Raw genomic sequence first — 25018 nt, 5'->3', positions numbered from 1 at the left:
CAACTACATGAACCGGAGCTGGCTGCCCTCAGCGTGGCCTCGGCTAGCACGGAGTGTGGCACCGCCAGGGAGCCCAGAGGGACGCGGAGAAAACTCGGGCATTTTCGTACTCGACAGCCGCGCCCGGCAGCGTACCTCCGGCGGGTTGCTGGAGGAACGGGCCCGCCGAGGGACCAGCTGCTCCCAGAGCGGGCCGGCTGGCTGGCTGGCTGCTGCGGGAACGACAGGGCTGCTGCGGGAGCGAGCCGACTGGCTAGCGGGCTGGCAGCTAGGGGAGCGGGCAAGCTGCTGAGGGAACGGACGGCGTGGCCGCAGACTGAGGGAGGGGGCAGCCGGCTCGGTGGCTGCTGCGGGAGCGGACCGGCTGTTCGGCTGCCCACTTGGCTCGCTCGCTCGCTCACTGGAGGATTACTGCGCGCAAGCCGCGGCTGCTGAAGGAAGGAGCGGCACCGCCCCCGCGCTCCCGTTTCCCGGCGCGCCCCCGCGCCCAGCGCGCAGCCGCACTGCTCCAAAACAGTTTCTTGCTCACGTCGGAGAAGCCGCTTCCGTTTCCAACGCCGCATTCCGGCCACACCTGCCGGTACCCGAGCCCCGCTCGCTCCGCAGCCCGGCCCGCCCGAGGAGGACGCCGCGCTCAGCCGCCCCAGCAAGCCATGTCTGAGGAGGGTAAGGCTCCCGGCCGGACGGCTCGCCCCGCCGAGGGGGTTGGGAAGAAAACGCGGCGCTGCCACGGCGCGGGGAACGCTCCCTCATCGTTCTCAAAACCCCAACGCCCGCTGCCGAGCCGGCCGGGCCACGCCCACCGCGCCCGTCGCTATTCGCCCGTTCCCGCGCGGCCGGCGCTGCCATTGGCTGCCGCTCCTGCCCGTCGCCGCCGCGTCAGCGCCGGCGGGGTCTCGCGTTGCGGGGGCGCGGCCGGCGCGGCTCATGGCGGGTGCGTCTGCGCCACTTCTCCCTGCAGGGCGTGCGGGCCCGGCGCGGCCCTGGGCTCTCCCCTGGGCTCTCCCCGGGAATGCGTGCTCCCGGGACAGGGCTCGCGGGGAAGTTATGCTCATGAGTAGTGTGGTCTAGCCACAGCTTGGTTGCCTCAGTTGCAGTGTTGATGGTGGGGCAGCTTTTGCTGTGCTGTCCATTGTCCTCAAATGGCCGCTGAGCATAATGTCAGAATCTTGGGGAGACGTTTCCGTGGAGCAGCAAGGCTTTGACAGGTTCTCCCTGCGCTGTAGTTACTCGGATACAAAACCTGAGTAAGGGAGAGATGAATGCTGCTCCTAAAGTGAGAGGCCTGACCTAATGAGTTGTCTATCAGAAGGCACAATGCGCAGCACAACCTAAGGGTTTAGACTTCAGACACCTCGACTCTGGACCAAAACAGGTCTATTTCCACCAGTTACGTGCTTCACCTTGCCCTTCAGAGCAGTGATGGTAATACAGACTCAGTTTGTGCCCATTTAGGTTGGTGCAGTCAGACTTACCCTCTAAAGAAGTTCCAGGTGTGTCTTGCTCAGATGACAGATTTTATTGTATGATTTCATTGTTCAAAGAACTTTTCTGATTAGGAAATAGCCAGTTTGCTGTGCAATTCTGCAAGTGTCAACATGAGCGAAAGGGGTAGGACTGAGATGGCAGGAGAGTGGGAGCAGAGCAATTGTGATATAATCTTTATTAAATAGACGTGCACAGTGATGTGTTTGTTGGTGCTTCTCATTTGTCTTCAGTTTCCTGATTGGCTTTGTTTGTAACTCAGTAATCCTAGCAAATACTAAGCCTATGCTAATCCCTGGCAATAGAAAAGATATGACATTAATAATACTGTTCAATCAAAAGGTGCAGTATGAGCTCCAATCTTAATAAAAACCGAAGGTCTTTATGTGAGAGTGTTTTTACCTTGATTTTCAGTGGCTTTATCATCTCAGTGATCTAAATATGACAGGTAAAGGTACGGGAAATCTGGCTTTACTATTTTGCTTCTCTCCATAGTAATTGGTTTGTATGAGCTGAATATTAGTTTCTGTTGTCTTCTTAGTTTGTTGCAAATTCTGACAGCAGCACTCTAATTGTTTCAATGTTCAGAGGCTGTTGTTAAGCATTTTATCTCTGGTAGAGTATTCTGTTGTCTCTGATCCATGACAACATATCTAGAGGAAGGACAAAATTATCAGAAGTATGCTAAATTCAAGGATGTGACTTAAGATGAGTGCTTCCATTCTTTTCTGAATGCAGTATTTAAAAATAATTGTAAAATGTGGTTGGACTTACACGGAGCTTCCATGGCTGGCTGTTTCACCTGGGTGAGTTGAGACAGTGTTTGCAGAAATACAGAGGTGTGTCTAACTGAACTCTTAGAAAATTAAGAAAACCCACCAGATTTCTTGAATAGTTTTTAGTGATTTTGCAAGCTCTCCTGGAACTGTGTAGTAGAGGTTGAGATAGGATTCAGTACTAATTGGTGCTTTCAGCCATCTCTTTCATCAACCTCCCTTTGCCGTTCTGTGCTTGGTGATCACTTATATTTGTGTTTCTGCAACTAGTGAGAGCATTCATCAGGTAATGTCTGATTCAGCACAAGTCTGTCCTTATTCCACTGGCTCATGGGATGTATTTCATTAGTAACATACTTGGGGAAAGAAAAAATAGTCTGTCATCTTGACTTCAGACTTCAGCTGATGCACCAGAGATCTGGTTCTGTTTCTGTGCTTCTAGCTCTCATTATCATAAATCTGCTTAAAACTCTCAGTTATGTCTGCAGTGAAATTGAGTTTATAGGCAGACGATTACTTAGAGTTGTGCTGAAAGGCACTGGTGTCCCTGGGCTTTCCCTTGTGTTAGTTCATATTTTGTGTACAAGTGTCATGCCATAAATAGCAGAGGATGTAATTATGATCCAAGTTAAGGCTGGCTATCTCTCCTTTTGTGACTTTGTTTCAACCCAGGTAAATTCTTTATTTATTTGGATGGGGTTGCTTTGCTTGACTTGTTTTGGTATGCAATTCATAGTTGCTAGAGAGGCTTTTTGAGCTTTATTGTTTTTCCTTTTGATTCTGCCTTTGAAAAAGTTCGAGTTTGTTGTTTGGTTGGTTGGTTTTAGTGTTTTTTGACGTTGAACACCAACACATTTTCAAGTCCCAAATAATTTTAAATATATCTTTCTGTTGGTTACTGGCAATAAATTCCTTGTGATGCTTGGCTTCGCAGAGCTGCAAAAAAAAGCTGTAATTTAATGTAGTACAGGGTTAGGCACAGAGTTGAACATTTTTGGGTGCCAATAATTCAAGTGTAAGTGCCTTTAATGTGCTTCTACCTGATGGTTTTGTGCAGAAGTGAAGATCTCCTGATGAAAGAATTCTAAATGATGAAATTAAACATCTTAGAAGTTAGAAAGATCACCTCCAGTCTTGTTTTTTAATATGGCCATTTCACTGGACTGCTCTGCCTATACATGTCTTTCTGTACAATACACTTTTTTAATGAACTTTGATCTTTTAGCATATCCTACAGCTCTACTGAAAGTTGTAAAGCATAGCCTAAATCATAACTTAGAATATGCATTGATTCTGCAAAGGAATTTGTTTGGTTATGTTTTCTAATTTTAGGTGACTCTTACTTCAGTTTTCAAACAGAAATTCAGGGTTCTCCTAAACTGATAACTTGATCCAATGCTTGCATAAATCAGCCAATTTAGTAAGTCTTACTAATGTGCAATCCACTTCACAGTAAAAGCCATGTTTGAAATATGTAAACCTGAAATGTGCCTTAGTCACACTTTTAAAATCTATAATTTCCTGTCAGTGAAGTGAGTTTGTATATATTACTAACTTGGCACAAGAAGTGCAGTTGCATCTTCATCCAAGTCAGAAGTAAAAAACAATTGATGGCTGCTTTTTTTTTTTGCCTTTTTTTTTTTCCTGGAGCACAAATTAATCCATAGAATTTGGCAGTTTGTGGTTTCTACCTGAGAGTCAGAGTTGTACTTCATACTGTTTGGTGCTATGTATGTATGGTAATATTCTCTATTCCTGGGCACCTTAAGGAAGCATCAGAAATATTTAGAATTGCTTAGAGGACTAAGTTGCAGTGTCTTTCACATTATAGCTAAATAGCTGGATTTTTTTCTTGTCACAAATTTTTGAAGGTATGAATAATATTCTATATTCTAATATTCTGTAAGTAAGTTTTGTTTAATTCCAACAGTTATAAACAAAATATTTTTTATCACATATCTATTCCTTTTGCAGATGAATGTAGTTAAGTCTATAGCAGAGACATTTAAGTTTGTCCACTGACTTTAGAGGCCAGGCAACTAGAATGCATTAGGGAAAGGAGGAAATGGTTGGTAGAAAACAGGTGAGTCTACATTCTTGGGGCTGCTTTTCTTATTGTTGCAGTGTGATCAGTCATACTAATAGGCCTTCCTGGAAATGGGTGGTGTATTCTAATCTTCAAGTTTCTTGACTGTTCATGTAAAAATGCTGTTCTGAAGACAAAATAATTCCCTTTGTGTGAAAGCCACCACCTTTAGCAACAGGTGATGGAAATTAAAAGGCCAGGGGATGAGGAGGATCCTGGCCATCGCCTGAAAGGTTAAAATGAGAGATTACTGCTTGTTGCTGCATTGCTTCCATGTAGGTTTGTAGGTTTGGTTTTGGTTTTGTTTATCTTTTCTTTATTGAGGTGGTTTTGCTTTCTGTATTTTTCTGTTTGGTTTATGTTTGTTCTCCAGGGGCAAGTTGCTGTAGCTGCAGGCTTTGGAAATGCTTCCTGCCCAGAGTCCACTGCACTGTTGAAATTCTGATTTTGAAACTTATTTAAGGGAGGGTGCTAGAGGGTTTGGAAGACTAAGCCTTGCTTTCAGTATCAACCACTTGTCCTAACTTCTGATCATACTGGCCTTCCTCTAATACAGATGGAGCTGCTTGCCATGTCTTTGCTAGTTGCACAGAATTTTCCCTCTTCTGTACTCATCACTCTTTCTAGTGTAGATTTGAGTGATGTAGTTGCTGATCAGGTAAGGGATGGTTTGCTAGTGTTATTTGAGTGAGGCATGAGGTCTGTGGCAAAGTTTATGAATATACAGGTAAATTCTGGGCTTTTTAGGGTTGCATAAATAACATACAGTTTGCATTGCTATGTCTAGGTAGGGATAGAAGAGGATTGCAGGACAGCAGAGACCCAGCTGTAAGTAGGGCATTTGTCAGACCATGCACTAATCTGGCATCCTGGCTGGGGAAATTGGCAGAGAGGATTGTCATCCCTCCTGGTTCGATGCAGATGCACTTTTACTGACTCTTTGTTAATTCTCTACCAAAGTAGGTAGCATACTAAATGATTGTCAACAAAAAAATTTGGGCCTGTGAGGCAGTTAAATAATTCAGCACATGCTAATAACTCATGTTAGCCTGCAATGAACTTCAGTCAGTGAATATCACTGAAGTGTTTTGCTAAAAGCTGTACCTAAATTAAGTTCATGAGTAAGCTTGTTGTTTACTTCCATACAGCTAATGAAAACTGGCCAAGAGCTGTTCTCCCATTGGCAGCCTAAGCAGCATATCCTAGAGTGTGTCCTCAGCTAAACTCCTTTGTACAGCTCTGCCCCAGGTAGCTTTTTGGCTTTGTTTACACCTATAAACAAAGCTTGACTGTGTAGCAGTTCATGGGTGTTTTTGAACAGACCATCAGTTTCTTAATCTGATTGGCAGACAAATCCAAACCCTGCTGTATTATGTGTTCTGAATTAGATGAGACTATTGGCCAGAGGGGAAACTGAATGAGCTGTGGAATTTAACTTTATTCTTACCTTTTGGTCTCTTTAAAAAATTGAGAGAGAGTGGGATTTGGAATGAATTGATTATGTAAGTGTAGAGACTCAGACTGCTGTTCCACTCATACAGTTCTGATTCATTCCTAGAGCTCAGTCCATCCTGTGCACTGAACAGGGCAGAGACAATGTGGAAAATACAGCCTGTGCCACACATGGAGTGTCATGCATGTGTGCTGGCTGAATTTCAGTTTTATTTCCTAACTTGATAAGGTTCCTTCCATTAATTTGTTTCATCAAAAATAAATTCTGCTCCTCCCTGACCCTGTCAAAAATACTAGATCTAGCAATAATAACTATAATACAGTTATTCTGAAACCATTTTTTTCTTGAGGTAGCATGTTTAATTGGAAAAAATCTGCTACTGGAGATTTGCCATTCAGTGTTTCTGCACAGTATTGCATTGGGAGCCAATGTTTGGATTGATCTTAATACCAAGTATAGAGTTAGGATTTGTAGACTGATTTGTTCAAGTGTATTAAGCAAGTCTTAATTCTGAAAGTAAAATTTCAAGACCAGATTGATACTTTTTTTTTTGTATGCTTGAATATGTAAACAGTGGAGTTTGTAGAAATGCTTGTTACTGGCTTATAACTGTTCCTGTTGAAGCTGGACACTTTAGGGAGAACTGGGTACTGAACAGTTTCAGAAATGCCACCAACAAAACAATAGTAAGCAGCTTCCATTCTAGTATGCATTAAAACCTCTGTGTCTGGTTTAAAAGGGACTTTGCATTTAGATGCTGAAGTGAAGCCGAATTTCTAATAGCCTGTGGTACAACTGAGGTAATGGTAGGTGTGATACAGGCACTACAGTTGTCACCTGATATGCAGAATGGCCTGCAATCTTACCTGTTTCTCTTTCTGTTAATAGATTACTTGTGTGTGAAGACTGAGGAGGAGGATGAAGCACTGATTGTGGACCATGGAGACAGCGGGCTGTCCACACAAAGCTGCATGCCAGTGCAGCAGAACCCTGAAGCAAACAGTGCTGTTCACCACATGAGTCAACTTCCCTATGGTAATTACTGTCCATTTTTATTGTGATCTGATAGTTAATGGCTAGTTTTAATGCCATATGTTCTGTGCTTTTGGATTCAGTCCTTTCTGTATTACCCCTATCTGTAAAACACATTTTATTAGAAAGCTACTTTACAGAAATTGCTTGGCAGTGCCTTTAATGAGAAGTGCCTTTTAGTTATTACTTTCTATGTCCTTATAAATGATGAGCCTTCTAAAATACTACGTTTTAAAAAGACAACTTTTTACTTACTTGTAAAGGTAAGTATACCTAGGAATAAATTAGGAAGCAATTTGGAATATAAATGTCATGAAAGAACCAAGCCTAAAAAATTAGGTTTTTAGGTAATTGGTTCATTGTAACTTAGTAGTGGAGATGCTGATATGTAATGATAGCTAGATGGTTGTTTAAGATGATAAATTATTAGCAGTAAGTAGCCATTGTGATTGTCTTTAATTCACTGCATTTAATTCAACATGCAAGATCAAAGTCTCTCAAGAAATCTTACCCAATGCTTCATTGACCCAGACAAAAATTCTTCACAGCTGTTATGAGCATTTATTGAGTTCTGTAGCAGTAGTACCAAGTCAGTGAGGAAAATTAACTAAGTGAAAGCACTTCCTGCTTTGGGGGATTTTTTTTAATTCAGCCAGTTAACTCTATAGAGAATCCCATAAGTATTTCTCTTCACAGACACAAGTTACATGTGTTTCCTAGTGTTGTTGGGTGCTTCTGAGAACCTTTAGACTTTTTGATCTTCTAATTGACAGTGGTGTATTCTGTAGTCGTATGTTTACATCTAATAACAAATTTGGGAGTGGACGATGGTTTGGATGGTTTGCTTGGGGTTTTGTCTCTGTTATTGAAAATAAACAAACAACCCCACCAAAATTAAAAACTTCTGCCCAGGAAACTGTCATAGACAGTGTCTAACCTTGGTTTTAGAACATGAGTAATTATTTTATTATTAATAAATTAATCATGATGAGAGCAGTTGTTTCTTAAAAGGTAAAATATGGTTTTGTTCTCTTTGGGTGTATTAGCATTAGATATTGTCCAGTTAAAATCAACTTTAGTGAGATACATCAGTGAAACACACCACTGGTTTATCTCAAATATGAACTTTGAACTGAAATTCTGTCTGATTGGTTTTATTTGACCACTGTCTTAGGCCAGTGTCTTGTAGAGTAGTGCCTTTCCTTCAGATCTCATTCTGTCTGTCCAAATGAGTTTCTTCTTGTATCTATAAGAAGATGTCAGAGGGAGCTCTACATCATTAAGAGAGAGATCTAGGTCTTCATTTCTCCCTGCCTGCTGCAGAGCACCTTTTGTTTTAATTTTTTCTTAGCCATTTATGTTCACAAAGTCAGTATTACTTTTACTGGCACTTTCTTTAATATCATTATGTTTGAAAAAAACAATACTAAATTGAATTTATGATTTCCGATCTAAATTAATTTGATAAATAACTGTTTGATATTATGCTGGTTAACAAATTTCAAATAATCAAGCAGTCTGAAAGTTTAAAACAAAAGGGTGACTGTGCCTATTTTTACTGTAGTGAGACATTTAATGCAGTGGGAAACTCTCTGATGAGCTTTGCTTTCTCTTCGATTTAACAGGAAGTGAAGGCTTGCCAGTGCTTGCTGATCAAACAGCCTCTCAAATGGGCCATTCTGCAATGATGCAGAGAGGAAATGGTCACAGCCCTGAGAAAATGGATTTTGTGTTTTTGCGTAATAAAAGAAAACGTCTTTCTCCTGCTGTAGTGGAACACAGTGTGGTATGTTTCACCAAACAATAGTCCTTCTTTTTGAGACCAGTTTCAGTGTTCCTTGGAACATAATTTTTCCTTCACTGCTGTGTGGTAATTTGATGACATTCCACTGAAGAGGGAATGTCATGCAAGAGGGTATCTATGCATGGATGCTTCTAGCAAGTCTTCAGCCTCCTATCTGCAGTCTGTCCTTACATCCAGAGTTGCCCCATCCATCCCAGGTGCAGAATCCAGCACTGTCATTGTTAAACTTCATACAGTTGGTGGTTACCCAGCCTCTAATTTGTTCAGATCTCTCTGCGGCGCCTCTCGGCCTTCAGGGGAGTCAGTGGCTCCTCCCAACTTAGTGTCATCAGAAAATTCAGTGTCTATATCATTTATGTCCACATAATTTATGAATTATGTCTCCATATAATTTATGAGTGTGTCCACGTTCATAAATGTGTCCTGAGTCTACATCATTTGTGAAGATGTTGAGAAGCACAGGGCCCAGGATGGAGCCCTGCAGAGCCCCACTAGTGACAGGTGCCCAGTCTGATGTCACCCCATTCCCCTTTGTGTGTGTAACCCTTTGTGCCTGGCTCCTGAGCCAGTTGCTCATTCATGCTGTGATGTTTCTAAACAGCTGTGTGCTGGACATTTTGTCCAGAGGATGCCATGAGAGACAGTATCAAAAGCTTTACTGAAATTCAAACAGGTTGCACCAGCTGACTTCCTTTCATCAGCTCGGTGGGTCATCTTGTCATAAAAGGAATTTAACTTTGACAAGGAGGACTTTACCCTTCTGAAGCTGTGCTGGCTGTGACTGATGACTCTGTTGTCCTTCAGGTGTTTTTCAGTAACTCCCAGAATAATCTCCACAATTTTACCAATCACTGAATTCTGCCTGTTGTAAACAAAATAGAAGTGTCATCTACCCCCCTCCCAGCCTTCCTTTTCTAAAATAAAACCTGAACAGTTAAAAAAAAAAATAAAAGAAAGTATCATCAGCAGACGCTGTAAATCTGTGGTGAGTGGTGGATGGCATTGGCATCCATCCAGTAAAAGGAAAATGCCAGGATTGTCCAGGTGGTGGCACCGTCCTTCCTGCTTAAAAGCAGTGTGCAAGCTGTGAGGAAATTGCCTCTTCTAGAAATTTTTTACTGCTTCTGCTTTCAGTTATACCCACTGAAGTGTCATAATTTGGACTCAAAGGTCTTTTCCAATCTAAGCGATTCCATGATTCTGTAATTGCATACGCTTGGCTGTATAGTACATTTAGTTAGATGAGAAAGTTCTGCCTTAGAATAAACAAATAAAAACACACGTTATTTTTCATTTTTATATATATATATATACACACACACATATGTATGTCCTCTTCCTGTACCATGGTAAAATTACTTGAAGAAACCAGAGGTCTGAGAGTCTGCTATAGCAATTCTAGGGTCAAGATGGTAAGGAAACCTTGTAGGACTGTGAAAGTAGAGTATGTAGGGAGTCAGGCAGGGTACCTGAGCCACCCACTGCAAAGGGGCTTCAGTTCCAGTATTTCCAGTCCCTGGGTGACCACCAGAGTGTCTCCTGCATGGTCAGACAGGAAAGTTTCCTTAAAACACCAGTACATAAATAAGATGACTGTGGTAGGTCTTGTTTTCTTGGGACCTCATATAGCCAAGGGAGGGAATTATAGCTACAACCAAAAGTGTCCAAGTTGGATTCCTGGGAGAATTCTTTAAGTTTTCAAAACATTAAATGTTAATTATGTTATTTCCCAGATGAGAACCAGGGAAGAAGAATATGAAGATAGTGACAGTGTCATTTATGAGTATGAACCGGACTATGAATGTGTAAGTGAGTTTTCTTTTGTTTGACTGACTTTGAAAAGCTGCTTTGAGCATGCATGTTTTGGGGTAGGCTGAAGTAACATGAGAGATTTGAAGTTGGGATTTAGTTGCTTAATGTGATATCCTAAGATTGTGTATATATCAGTATCTTACACTCCTTTATTCTCTTTTTTTTCTTTTTTATATTTAATTATTATTTTAATGAAAAAGGAAAGCATTTTATCAGAAGCTTCTTATACTGGATATCAGCAGAATCCTCTTACGGAGGTCCTCAGTTATTGCCAGGTATTTTTTTTCCCCTTTATATCTGAAATGGTGTTCAAACAATTTTCGTTAAACTTCAGGAAGAGTTGTGTTATAAACTTGACAACCAGTGACCTTTCCAGTTATTTGCTTGTTAATTGCCCACATAACTACAATATTTTCAAAGTAAAGCTAATCTCCTTCATATTCTCTGAACTCTTCATAAGAATAATTTTCAAATATTGAGCTTTAATACAAAATGTAAAGTTTAGTTATTGGGAGGAGCTTCACAGTAATAGGAAAGATATGGCAGTGATACACACCCAGCTATTGAATGTACATGTTGCTTGCCAAAGGTGTGCCAAAAATCCTGCTAGTGTTGGTTTTGTGAGTTCTTTCCTTTTGAATTCTGAAGCAGTAACTGGCAAAATTGAAAATAACTGCCCTAAAAATTAAAAGCACCCCATATTTATTCCGGTGAGCCACTTGTGTGACTGGAGTCATTCAGGCCATGCTTAATGGAAGTGAGTTTGTCAGTGATTTGTTGCCAAGTGTTAATGTCTTGTAAGTCTCCTTAAGCATTCAGCAGTGCTGTGGAAGGACATTGGCTAAGTTTTAGGGACGGAGTTCAGCTTTTAATTGAACTTCCTTGGTTTCTTCAGGTTTAGGTTGGGTTCTTGTGAAACAGTACTATTTTCAGTTTTATATTTGTTGACAGGCCATGTATGATGCCATTCAGAAGCTGGATAAAAAATTTGACCTGCTTCATCGTAAGGTCTCGGAAATGCAGCATACTCGTATAAAGCCATTCTTGCTCAAACCTGTGAGTATTAGAGACCTGTGATGTTTATTTTTGCTTTAATTCTCTCATTTCCTCTGATGCTTATTTTAAAAATCCCAATCCTTTCACTAAGGTTGAAATAAGGAGCAAAATAGTAGACTTAGAATCTATTTCAATTCAATTACTTGAGATTTCTGATTATGTGCCAGCTTCAGTTTCCTGTATTATTGACTGGAGGCCACAGATTGGCAGTGACTCCCATCAAATTCAGGATGCTGTGATAGATGCTCTAAAATTCTATTTGTATTGGCATGAACAGAACTGAATTGTGTAGGTGCATCTTAAACTTCAGTGTATTGCTGTTGCACCTTTGCAACATGTGGTGTGTTGTTGTCTCATTGGTTTCTGCAGTTAGAAGAGAGTTTAAGCATCAGTCAGGTTGGTTTAATTGGCTTACTGAACTTTACATGTGAGCAGCATGTTGTCATATCCATTACGGTATAGAATTTATTTTTTTTAATGGAAACTCCTTTTTAAACATTTTTAATAATGTTTGATATTGAGGACACAGTATTCATTTTGTTCCTAAATGCTCAATCTACTGTTAAGTAAGGAGACACAGTTTTAGTACTTCTAACAATAATCTTTAAAAGGAAAAAATAACAGATGGTTTTTGAAAAAAGGTTATAAAATCCATTATGACTTTTTTTGTCATCAACACTACAAAGATTTAATGTGGCAGAGATGATTCTGCTGTCAGGAGATGTCAAGACAGCAGTAAGGCCATTTGCTTTTAAGGTGGCTGGAGCTGGATTTCTCACACCTGTCAGCTATCAGTAGGAAACTAAGTTTATTTAGCATGTATTTTTGTTGTCAGTTCCAAGCTTGTGCTGTCTACACATCCAAAACCATGAGCTGCAGGGAATAAACTGATCTTGTTAACTGCAAATGAATCCTATAAGACCTCTGTGCTCTTACCCTTCCCTCTGATATGTGGGATGGCAACTGCCTTAATGTTTGGATTTTTGAAGTGACCTGCATTGCTTTTTTTTTCTTTTCTTTTTTTTTTTTTTAATCTGAAGGCTTTTATCTGCCAGATATTTTCTTAGATTCTGCCATTTAAAACCATCAGGAATGCTGTTGGATTTTTTTATAGCTGTACCATTGCAGTACTTGTGAAGGGCTAATGGAGTGGTTTTGGTTTGGTGTAAAGGTATTTTTTTTATTAGATGAATTCCAAAAGCTGGAAAAACTGACAAACTTTCAGATACATAAGACTTCCTTATGGTCATAGATTTTTTTTTAAGATTACAAGGGTGAAATATAATGAGATTCTCTAAAAGAACACACAAAACCACCAAAATTAAACAAAATAAGAAAAACAAATCCACATGTGTCATCTTCATTTGGTGGCTCCTGCTCAGTGACTTGTGTTTTGAACTAGAATGCATGCTGTATGATTTTTAATACAAGTACTTGAAGTGATGGAAAATATAGCCTATCTCTCAGTTTGTCCATCTCAGTCTCTTTGGAATCTTCATTGTAGATGAGATCTGAATATTTAGTGTTTTCAGCTAACAAGTAAAGAAAGAAGGGTTTTTTTCTTGTTTGAAAGGAGCTAGCAGGGCAATGGACACATTCCTTGAAAATTCATCAGCCAATGACTGGGTCAGTGACTTTTTTTTTTTTTTTTTTTTTTTTTTTTTTTTTTTTTTTTTTTTTTTTTTTTTTTCCTATTTACTTTTTAATAGCGGTCTAGAAAGTCATTTTGCCCCCCCACCCCCCCCAGGTGAAAAAAAATTTGAGAAACATTGAGGCTGACCAGATGAACTCTTAGTTGTTGCAGATAGAAATGAGAATAGCCTATAGTAGAGGGGAGGCTAAAACATGGTAGCTCTGAGTTGATGACAGAGATTACTTCAAAGAAGAGTATGCTGCTAATAGCTTCATTACAAAAATCTAGTTTTCCTGGTTTGCTAAAAAAAAAACCAAAATTATCAGCTATGTCTAATTTAACCTTTTAATTGTTTTCTGAATCACATTTGCAGAAGCCAGTTGGATTTACATACAGAAGTTCCAGTCATTTGCCTTCAGGAAAAATAAGAGTACCAAAACACATGGAAAGAGATTTAAGTCTTCCTCGTTCTTCATCAGGCCAGGGAAGGCATAGCCCAGTTGTAAGGGTTGCTTTACAAAATGGCCACATTCAAGTCAATTCCAAAGTAAAACATGCCCCACAGAGTTTTCAGCTCGAGTCTCAGCAGCCTGTTGGAAGGCAGAGCCCACCACTCCCCACTATAGTTTCTACACATTCATTACATTCATCATACACAGCAACTAGTGGGATGCCTGACCTTTCACCACAATCAAATCTTGCTCCCAGTATTGTGGAAAGTACTGTCAACATTGCATCTTCACCTGTGGCATCACCATCGATGCCAGCACCATCTGAGCCCAGTCAGGAAAATAATGCTGTGGAGGTGAACTACAAAAATGCATCTGAGGATGTGAATATTAGTGAAGAACTACCATCTTCTTCAGTCTTCATCAATCCTAGCTTTGGTGAGTTCCTTTGTTATAAATATGGAGAAACAAAAGCTAAAAAAATGGCTGGTACTACCACAAGCCTTTGCTTTACAGTAGGTGCTTTGGGTTCTTTTAACTCTAGGCTCTCTTTTTCTCTCTTTTTTATTCTGTGTATAATTCACAAGTAATATGTGCATGCTACCCATGTGTTGGAGGAGGCAAATAGATTGCCACTAAAGCTAAGTGAGGCATATGCCTGTGTGCATGTTGTAAAAAAGCAGCTTGCCTGATCTGTTGAAGGAAATACCTGTTTTCTTCTTGTGCAGGATTTTATCCTTCCTTATTCTATCCTTTCTACACATCCTTTCTAAACTCAAATCCTCCAGTGTTTGTTTTCTTTCAAAATACTTAATTCCAAAGAAAAACAAGAATTCTGTAGATCATTGCATTATAATACACATATCGAATAGCACCATGTATTAAAAACTGATGCCTTTCTAAAGTGTAAATGCCCTGATTTATATGCAAGGCTGAGCTATGACTTCTTTTCCTTTTGGTCTAAAAAATAGATTTGTACAGCTGAAGAGCTGCATGAATAGTAGGTGAAATATTCAGATATCTATCTAAAAATTTGTAAACAGTTCATGTTTTAGCAGTTCTGTGTATAGATGTGCCACTCTTCATAAATCAGTGTCTTGAAAACATACAGATACCTGGTATCTGCACATATGTAAAACAGGCCACTGTGAACATTGTGGACGATTGGGTGTCTAAAGTATTTTCTTGGATATTTTGATTTCAGTTAGTTATGCTGGTGGTTAATGTGAATCAAAAGGTTACTTCTGTTATTGTTCCAATTTAAAGCTGCTTTTGTAAGAGCATGGGTAAGTAGTAATACATAGCAAAATTAACTGTAGTAGAGAATGTGCTGAGAGTCAAGTGAGAGAGTTTGAAAAAATGTTCTCTTTTTAACAACTCATTTGGTATTTTAATTTGTTTTCTTTGAATGTTTTTGTTTTACAAAAGAGTTTGTTGGTGACCCAGCAAGAAATGTAAAAGTTCTTGGAAACCATTTGGTGAAGGCTCGGCAAAAGTCTAAACCCAAGTACGCAGCGCGCCACTTGGTTCGTGTCTTGTTCCCCAAGAAAACTTTACTGTGCAGCGTTATGGGAGCCAGTGCACGAGGGCGCAGGACACTGGATCCCAACAAAGTTGCTGCAATAAGAGGTTTGTTACCTTTCAAAATGCACAGATTTACTTCTTTCATACTTAACAAAGTTTTGAACTTAAAAGGAGTCCTTTGCTGTATGTTTCTGGCTAATTGTTGTCTGGCAGCTGGTGAGCAGATAAATGCCATAGTGGATGTGCTCCACTCTGCAGTATCCTTTTGTTTGGAAGTCCTGCTTTGTAATTCTCAATGTTCATTTTTCCTCAATTTAAATGAAACTATTCAAATTTCTTCTAGTTTTATGTATGTTCTGTTCGTCAGTCATGCTTGCTGTCTCTAGATTTTTAATTGCAGTTCATTTTGTGTTTGTGTCTGCCATGGATTTTGTCAGTGTTTTTTTGTTTGACTAATTTGGGTTGGTTTATGGCCATGTATACTTGGGACGAACATTAACTGGTGGTATTGAAACATTCTTATGTTGAGTGAAAAGTGGTGAAGATGGAGGGGGCTTTTTTAATAAATGTCAAGTGATTTACACAGATCCCATGGCATGTATGTGTTAGAGGATTAAAATTGAGTGTAAGATTATATAAGCCATGTGAAATAGTTCCAGCAACAGCATTACCCTGTGTCTCTTTTTTTTTGGGGGGGGGGGGGGTGGTGGGGGGGGTGGTGGTGGTGTTGGTTTTAGAGGTTTTTTAAAAGTTAGTGTGATAAATCACATATTTCCCCTAATTCTACCAGGAAATATTTAATATAATAGAAGCATTATTTGCAACATCTCAAAAAGTATCACAGAACATCTTGAATTCATAATGCTGGTTATTTTCAAAACATAAGTTTATTATCTTTATTTATCGATGGAAGTGTGAAGCTTCTAAATGGAGAACAGTAAACATGTGAAGCATTAGTTTCTCTCTCTCTTTGTAAATTAGGGTACTTCTAAATACTGGGCTTTGTAATGATGCTTCAAACATTTTCTGTATTTTATATGCAGAGTTTCTTGCAACTAACTTTCCAACCCATGATTTGAGCGAGCGTGGAAAAGACTGGAAAACCTGTATCACAAATGTCAATTCTATGATCCGCTCCTTACGCTCTGAAAGCAAAGCAAAGGTGACAATTTAATAAGTACTAAGTTTGCACTTTTTTCTCAGATTATTTATTGGACCTGCTCATGGTACAAGTGCTGTATTGGAAATTCCTTGGGTTTTGTCTCTGTGTTGCTTAGCACAGGCATGCTGACTGCAGCGCTGGTTCCATGTGGGGAATACTGGAATATGCTGTTTTCTGCTTTGCCTCTTTCTGCTTCTGTGTCCAGAATTTAGTTAAGGAGTGTGGAGGCATAGGATACTATAAGGAAAGCACTGCAAGTGTTGCCCAGAAGTAGTGTCAAATTTGATTGAGAGCTTAAACAGATAGCTCTTAGCACTTGTTTTTGCAGGCTTTTTTTTTTTTTCAGATATATTCAGCTATGCATTTCAGTTTTATATTGACTGAAACATTAATCCCAAAACACCTCCAACTACATTTACTTCTAAAATGCGCTGCACACATCTTTGTATAATTATTAACTGTTCTGTTGGTGGTGGTTTTCATCCTAGAAATTCAGGAGTAACTATATTGCAATGATCTGAATCTAATTTATACTAAATGTGAAGTAAACTGGATCACCAATTAGAAAACTGGTAGGCTTCTCTCAGTGTGTGTACTAACCTTATTAAATGTTTCAGGAGACGGCTGAGGGGAAAGAAAAAGTGTCTGATGCTCCCGATACATCTCATTGTGTAGATTTAAATGATAATGAAGATAGTGGAGACAAGTCACAAAATTCTCAGAAAATGACTGGCTCCACAAGTGACACATTGCAGAATTCCGAATTGGATAAGTTTCCAGAAGCTTTCCACACATCTTCAGTCAGAAAACAACAGTCTTTGGAACCTTTGGGTAAACAAGAAATTTTGGTGTTCTGGAATTGCTTGTTACATTTTAAATAGTCAACGAGAGGCAAACGATGGTACTGTAGGTACAATTGCATAGTAAAGGGATTTTCTGAACTTTGTGAGTCTTCTTTTTCTCTTAAGGCAGTTGTTTGGTGTACACAGAGTAAGTCTTTGGGAATGAACAAGGGTGTTATATCTGGCTAACAGAATATATGTTTGCATCTGTCAGAATCTCATAATGCATATCTGTTGTGACATTGGGAAGTTCAGCTTCAGTTACTCTGTTCAGTTGTCCTGGCTTTTTTCTTTTATTTGGTAGATGTTCAGTCTTAAAAAAGTAAACTAGCTCAGAGTATCTATTGGATGGTATTGCAGTTTCAGAAGAAAAAGCATACCTTTCTGCAAAACTGACTATTTAGGACAATAAAAATCTTAAAGCAGCCTTTATATTGTCACTTTTTTAATGTAAGTGTTCGATACACAAATGCACTGGGGAAAAAATTCATTGTCAGCATGTGATGCTTAGAGACCCTCAAGGAAATTGGGCTGAGATTAGTTGCTATTGGAAGTAACTTATTCAATTAGGATCATGTTGGGGTTGTTTCAGATCTGTTTCCGCACCCAAGATTTGTTATTCAGATCCCACAGACCTCCTTATGTACTAAAAATTCTGCACTTTTTCTTATTAATGTTTGCAGTGAAGTGAGGTAGAAGTAGTTCAAAAATATTGACTCTTTTTCTGTTTCCACTTGCAGAATCTAAGCACCACTGAAACAGCAGAATTTTACTTACTTACTTATTTATTTACTTGGAAAAGCATCATCTTTTCACCTGAGATGAAACAAGTTAGAAAGCAATAATTAATAATGCAGCTTGCATTGCTGAAGACATATCAGAAGTGCTGTTTGTGGTTGTAAAACAGATGTTCTGGCTCCTTGGCCACGTGTCTGCAACATGTTTCATGTTAGCAGTAGCTGTATTGTTACAGTTTTGCTTTGGTCTTTCCAAGCAAGTAGAGTAGTTTCTGGGTGAGCTTTTGGTGTCAGTTTTGATTTAATACAGCCACTTTGAAGCATGGTCAGTATTGGATGAGTAACATACCTCTCTTCCCTCCGTGACATCTTCTCTAGAACCTCTTGGGAGCCCATGGCGCAATGTTCAGTTGCCTTTCTCAGTCATTTACGTCGCCAAGGGGAAGACGCGCCCAGAGTTGTCAGCTCGCTTCCTGATTCGTCATATGTTCCCAGAAGAGGTGCTGGTGAAAAGCAACGTGTATGGTAGTCTTGATCGTGGCATGAGCCCACTGGATTCCAATAAAATTAATGCTCTCAGAGGTAAGTAAGAAAATCTCTGTTAAATCATAATGTGGAGAAACTAATAAGAATATTAACTTTGTATTCTATGAACAAACCATAGAGCTTCAGAAATTAGTCTGTGAAAATATTCTTTCATGCATTTCTGCAAGCAGTGGAACAAATTGAGAGGAAGTAGATAAAGTTATATTTTAGTAGCTCAAGAAATTCTCCAGATGAGAACCTGGTTTGTATGGGAAAACTCAGTTGTCTTGACATTGGGCTTGAAAGGGCAATGCAATGGGAGATGGGCACAGTGCCTGAGGATTCTGGAGGACATCAGAGATAATTTCTTGATACAGGGACTGTGTAGATGAAGCAGAGGACAGAGATGTTATGTACAGCAGGTTATGGCTTCCTTCACAAAAAGGGTTCTTGTGTGATAATTGGTGGTGGCATTGCCTGTAGAGATTATGAAATCATGGGCCCTGAGGTCCTGAGTAGAGTAAGAAGGGTCTGAGTAAGGCTCTGTAGCTTGGGAGAGCACACTTTGACATGTTTGAGAAAGTCACAGATGGGAGCTTGTGAGGGACAGCTCTGAATAGGAGAGAAGCTCAGGAAAGTTGACAGATCTTTAAGAGCAGCCTTCTGCAGGCACACAAGAGTCCGTCTTGATGTTTAGGAGAGCTGAGTTACGGGGAGACAGGTTGGGCTAAGCAGGGAATTCGTAACTGAGCCCTGCAGAAAAAAGCCCTATTTAGAGATTGGAACAATGGGAGCTTATGAAGTGGAATTTAGCAACTGTTGTGTTTTAACCTATCAGGTAGCTAAACAAGGTGCTTGCTCACCTTCTTCCTCCCTGTCGTGTTCCCCTGCCCCACCCACTGGGATGGGGGAGAGAGGTGGGGAAGGAGGACTGTGTCTGAGGGAGCAGCGTTCATGCCCAATGAAATGGAGCTGTGACTCACACTCTCTGGGGTGATGTCTGGGCATAGCTTGAGGGACAGACAGAGCATGCCAGAAACCATTTCCAGTATGGCAAGCACTGGCCTGGGAAACTTTGCCACTTAAACATCTCCACTTTTATATATGTATATACACGCATATATAGACATGTAGACGTATTTTATTTCTTGACATTTTGAGCTTAAGAAGCATTCAAAAGATGTAGTAAGTGTGTCTTAGGACTGCAGAACACCATGTAGGCCACAGAGCAGATGAGAGACAAATCCTGTGTTGTGGTTGCAGCCAGACCTTGTCACTTGGCTCTGGAGCCAGAGGACAGTCCCTGCCCCTCTTTCCTTTAACACAGCCTGATTGGATGGCAGCACCAGCTCCCTGAATGTTACCCTGCAGGGCAGGAAGGGGCCCTGCATAGCCTTACCCAAAATTGGTCCATTTTGGTCAAAGAAAAGACATAACTTTAAAAGCTGTTTTGTAGACCATGTACAAAGGCTCTGTAGGCCTTGAAGAATTCCAGTTCTCTGCTGTTCTTCTGAGGTCAAGTATTCTTGAATTTACTGCTGGGGATGGAAATAGAGAGCCTGTCTGCTGCTTCAGCCAACAGCTAGTGTAACCTTTGTCAGCATAGTTTATAACAGGAGCATCCCAAGGCACACTTACTCTCCCTTTCACCTCTCCTTCTGGAGCAGACTGAACTGCAAGAGCACAAGTTTTTATCTTGGTTACTTTCTTCCTTCAGACCTAAGTTTTTCTGGCAAAATGGGTTTCCAGGTTTGTAACTACAAGTTAAAATATTAACTGTAAACAATGATACTATGTTAGATTTTTACTTGCTGGTATGTGGAAGAACAAAGCTGACACAATATCTACTAGCTATACCTTTCTTTCTACTATGAAGGTATATCTAGATGTTAATCAGAGAAGAAGCAATATTGCTTTGATTTGAAATTACAGATGAGAATTAATTCCTTTTTGGTGTTTATTTAAGTCTTTTACCGGGTTGCTTAGAGAAAACATGTAACTCAGCTCAGCAGGACAATCACTCCTCAATAACTTCAAAAACCAATTTTAATTTTGGTTTTAAATTACTCATTTTTCTCATGGAAGGGAAGAAAGGTACTATAGTCCTACCCTTTTTATGTCATGCTACCAAACTCAAGTGTTTGTTTACTGATCTTACTTGCAGTATGGTAAGGAATGAGCTCTCACAATTTTTCTGTCACTGTTTTTTCTGTACATCTGTGTTATGCTGAACTGGTGACTAATTTTAGTGAATAGAGTTGTCAGAGATCCTCTGAAGGAGAGCTTGGTCCTGCCTAATTCTGGTCATTCTGAAATGGAGCCCAAGATTTGTCTTTGCTAGCTGACTGCATTAGAAGCCAAAGTTACTCAGCACTTTAAAGGATCAAAACAACACACATGGTCACATTTTCTTTTTATATTTTGTTTTTGTGCTTAGACTTTTTTTTTACTAATTTTCAAATACAACAGAAAGGGGGAAAGCAATATCTGCCCTGCTTTGCTTTTTAAGACTTTTAATATGTCTAGCTGTCCTGGTTTGATAGCATGCACTAGTTTTAGCTTAATTACATCCAGAAAGAGTATATAGCTTGCTAAATAATTGATAACTCACTGTTACATACTTGTTTATTTTTAGACTTTCTTCAAGAGAATTTTCCATCCTTTGATCTAAATGAAAGTGGATTTGATTGGAAGGCGTGCGTGGCTGCCATAAACAGCACCATCCGCAGTCTCAGACACGAGCTCAAAAAGGCCACGGCTGGAACGCGCCAGAAAGGGCCCTCGAGTGCAGAGTCCCCCAGAGGATCCCACAGCCGTAAAGCCAGCGGAAAGCATCTCTCAGATTGAAGCTCTCTAGCATCTGCCTCAAATCTTAATTTAGCAGGTTTTTATTAATTCTGTGTAGAAACCTGTAATAGCGAGCTGTCCTATTCAACTGAGTTGTCAGCAGCACTAAATAGCATCACTTCATGAGACCAAAATTAGCAGAAGGCTTGGGAGCCCTTACTCTTTGCATAGGTAGTGTTTGTGCTCCTCAGAAGTTATTTTCAGTGTTCCCTGTAGTATTTGCAATGTGCTCTCTCCTAAAAGCATCTTCTTCTCATGATTCATTGAATCTGAAAGATTAATCTGGTTAGAAAAGATGCACTGTGCATCAATTCAGCAGAAGCAGATGGAAAAGAGGAGAGGAAAGAGTGGCCCTCCTTGGAGGGTGAATCATAGCCAGCTAAATTATCTCATTATGTGTGAGGAATGAAATTTGCTTTGACAATTAAATATCTTCGGCGAAAATGTCGGAAAGGAGAAAATATTTTTAATTGCATATAGGTAACTTGTTCTGTCTGGACTTGATGATCTTCAAGGTCTTTTCCAACCTTAATGATTGTATGATATCTTGCATTTTTGCCTCCTATACCAGTGTTTTTTGCAAGATAAGAGGCAAACAACAATGTAAGTACAGCTGGTAATGTATGGGGGAATGATGCCTTAAGTTTTAGCTTTCATATTTTCCAGATTCTGTACTGCATTAGTGTATAACTCTGAACTTCATAGAAAGTGTTAGCAGGTTCTCTTCACAGTTTAGTTAGACAAAACAATCCTTTTCCAGCCAAGAACCAAGGATACCATCACAGGTTCAAGCCCAAAAGGTACAAACAACAGTGAATTGAGGAGAGCAATCTGAGAGGATGGGACTTCATAACCTGAAGCTGTAAATAGACAATTAACCCAAACATGCAAATGAACGAAAACTTCTGAAAGTGTGAAAACTCCTGACTCATCATCCATTCTGGGTGCAGTGTCGGCAGTCGCTTGTACTGCCCAAGGTGTATCCTTTGAAGGCCTTTTAATAAATACCTACTTTATTCCTTTAACACTGTCTAGCCTCTGCTCCAGGTAGCATCTCAAGATGTCAGTTATACTGCTCTGCTCTGATTTAGCTGTACTAAAAGGACAAAAAAACCCAGTCCAATGGTTGGTTCTGGTTTTTCTTAATGAAATTTAAGGAAAATACATCTTCAGGGTCCTGAACTTCACCATCTCATGGTTACTGTGGTTAAGGTTTTAAAATTTTAGCAAATCTCTTCTTGTAGGTGTATGAGACCCAGAAAAGCACCTGTCAATAATAAATGTTCGTTCCCTTGCCTTTCCTTTGTGTCTACGCAAGACTAAGATTTATTAGTGCATTAAGTTATATATTTTTTAAAAAGAGCAAACTAACTCATTTTAACTAACTAATTTTCAAAATCACTTGGATGTTGAACTTAAAAAAAAAAAAAGAATTAATTACCGTAATATATTCAATTTCACATCTCGCTCGGTTTAATTTGTAAGTTAGAATTCAACAACAGTAACTGTACAGAAGTTAATAGGACTTTTTATTGTGTAGCTGCTTTGTTATTTGGGTTTTTTTTATTTGTTTTCAAAAAAGGAAGTAATCATAGAATCATAAAATATGCTGAGTTGTAAGGGACATATCAGGATCATCAAGTCCAACTCCTGACATTGCATAGGATCATCCCCAAAAATGACACCATGTGCCTGAGAGCATTGTTCAAATGTTTCTTGAACTCTATCAGGCTTGGTGGTGTGACCACTTACCTGGGAACCATTGCTAGTGCCCAGCTACCCACTGAGTGAAGAACCTTTTCCTGATATCCAACCTAAACCTCCCCTGCTACACCTTCAGGCCATTCCCTTGGGTCCTGTCATTGCTCGTAAGAGGCAAGAGATCAGTACCTGCCCCTCCTCTTCCCCTTGGAAGGATGTTGAAGGCCACAATGAGGTCTCCCCTCAGTCTCCTCCAGTCTGGCAAAAACCAGGTGACCTCAGCTGCTCCTCATACAGCTTCTCCTCCACTCCCTTCACCATCCTCATGGCCCTCCTCTGGACACTCTTGAAAACAGAATGTGTTTCTCATATTGTGGTGCCTAAAACTGCCCCCAGCGCTTGAGGTGAGGCTGCCCCAGTGCAGAGCAGAGTAGGACAATCCCCTCCCTCTCCCAGCTGGCAGTGCTGTGCCTGATGCCCCCCAAGACCCATCTGACCCTGCTGGCTGACAGGGCATTTCTGACTGATATTCAAGCCAGGTCCTCCAGGACCCCTTTCCATTGCTGCTCTCCAGCTTCTCATTCCCCAGCTGATGCATGCAGCCAGGCTTGCCCTGTTCCAGGGGCAGAGCCCAGCCCTTGCCCTTGTTGAACTCCTTGCAGTCGGTGTAACTCTTTCTGTTCGTGTTTTCCAGCATCAGTCACATGGTCCTTGCAGTGTCTGTACTGGCTGCCTGCTGTGTGAGCTTGCCTTGCTGCTTGTGTTGGGTCTGAGTGCAGTCTCAGAGGTCCAATTTTTTGACAGAAGGAAACTTCTTGGAAGACTAGCGTAGGGAGTGGATTTTACCTCTGAGAATTGTGGAAACTGCCTTCCAAAATAACACCTGTACATAGCAGAATTAGATTTAACTATATCTGTCTCCTCCAAGGCAAAGGTTTCATAGTTTATTTGTTAGTAATAGGATAAAACAGTGAATTTACTCATTCTCACTTCAACTTCTGTTCATAACAAACAAACGGTCTTTATTGTACAGGGTATGGGACCAGCTTTTTAATTGCAACTTAGGATGTGCAATGGCCTTATCAAATAGGAAATCACTTGGTAATTTAAGTTCCTTCTGCCACCACCTTGCAGAAGTCCTCTGTAGGATTCAAGAAACAGACTGAATTTCTGATTTTGTTTTCTTGGTAGAAATGTTGTACTGCAAATTTAGTTGTTCTGGTGTACTATTAACAAATTCTTCTCTTACTTGCTATACAGTCCTTGTTGTAAATGCCAAGAACTTTGTTGTGTATAGATATTACTAGTTCCAAACCTCAGAAGAAAGACAAAAATGCTTATATTTTTTCAGTAGTTTTATGAATAGTTTTCACTGCCCTTCACAGACTTTAATGGTGGAAGGATGTATTTATTGAATGATGTGTCTGGCACTGAAATCTGTTAAGTGTGGTGCATACCTATAGCTTCCTACTTGAAAAGAAAATGGAATTGAAGTAGAAATAGTTTTCTTGTTTCTGTTTTAAATGTGTCAAATTTTGCTAACTTTTATAAAGTACAATTAAAGTATTTTGCTGTTAGGAATTAAGTATTTTACAAATAAAACTGCCATATAGCTCTTTGAATACAAATGTGTGTTTTAAGTATTTCTTGCATCATCAGTCTACAGTTCAAGTACAGTTTAATCTGAAAAGATTCTTTTGATGTCCTTTGAAGAATCAGGGCTTTAAGAGATCTGATTGAGGTGAGGTGATTTTGAAATTTAGACTGCATTAATTGTAAACCAAAGCAATCTGTTCTGGACTTGACTTGTCAGTTACAGCTGTGTGCAAGTTATCCAAAGGAGCTTTCCACAAAACTGTAGGACAGCACCGCGGGTGTGAGTGTCACACAGGAGCCAGCGCTGAGCAGGACTGGGGACGTGGCTCTGGGTGGGACACTCTGCTTCCCCTGCCCAGTAACAGGGTTCAGGGGATGGGGCTGGCAGGGCCAGCCTGCAGCACAGCCCTGCAGGGGTGAGGGCCTGAGCCCAGGCACAGGGGTGGCCGAGAGGGACAAGGACGGGCTGCCCAGGGCACCTGGGGGGTCTTGGTGCAC

At 40.3% G+C, this 25018-nt stretch overlaps 1 protein-coding gene across 3 annotated transcripts; it reads left to right on the top strand.

Moving 5' to 3' along the window:
- Window positions 1–233: 233 nt before the first annotated feature.
- Window positions 234–24525, top strand: BEND2 (BEN domain containing 2). Of its 3 annotated transcripts, none has more exons than XM_084224371.1 (12): window positions 234–666; window positions 6689–6835; window positions 8458–8618; window positions 10370–10441; window positions 10649–10723; window positions 11400–11504; window positions 13511–14024; window positions 15015–15215; window positions 16154–16272; window positions 16890–17103; window positions 18230–18433; window positions 21012–24525. In XM_084224371.1, the coding sequence occupies exons 1-12, from the start codon at window positions 654–656 to the stop codon at window positions 21221–21223; spliced, it is 2037 nt and encodes a 678-aa protein (XP_084080497.1). In that variant the 5' UTR covers window positions 234–653; the 3' UTR covers window positions 21224–24525. The 3 variants fall into 3 exon arrangements, with proteins under 3 accessions (XP_084080497.1, XP_084080498.1, XP_084080499.1); XM_084224372.1 differs by lacking the exon at window positions 234–666 and adding an exon at window positions 1325–1455; XM_084224373.1 differs by lacking the exon at window positions 234–666 and adding an exon at window positions 5501–5595.
- Window positions 24526–25018: the final 493 nt, after the last annotated feature.

Source organism: Fringilla coelebs (assembly GCF_963513975.1).
Source record: "Fringilla coelebs genome assembly, chromosome: 2".
NCBI lineage: Eukaryota > Metazoa > Chordata > Aves > Passeriformes > Fringillidae > Fringilla > Fringilla coelebs.
The sequence above is the reverse complement of the archived record's forward strand: the minus strand, read 5'-3'. Positions and strand labels throughout refer to the sequence as shown.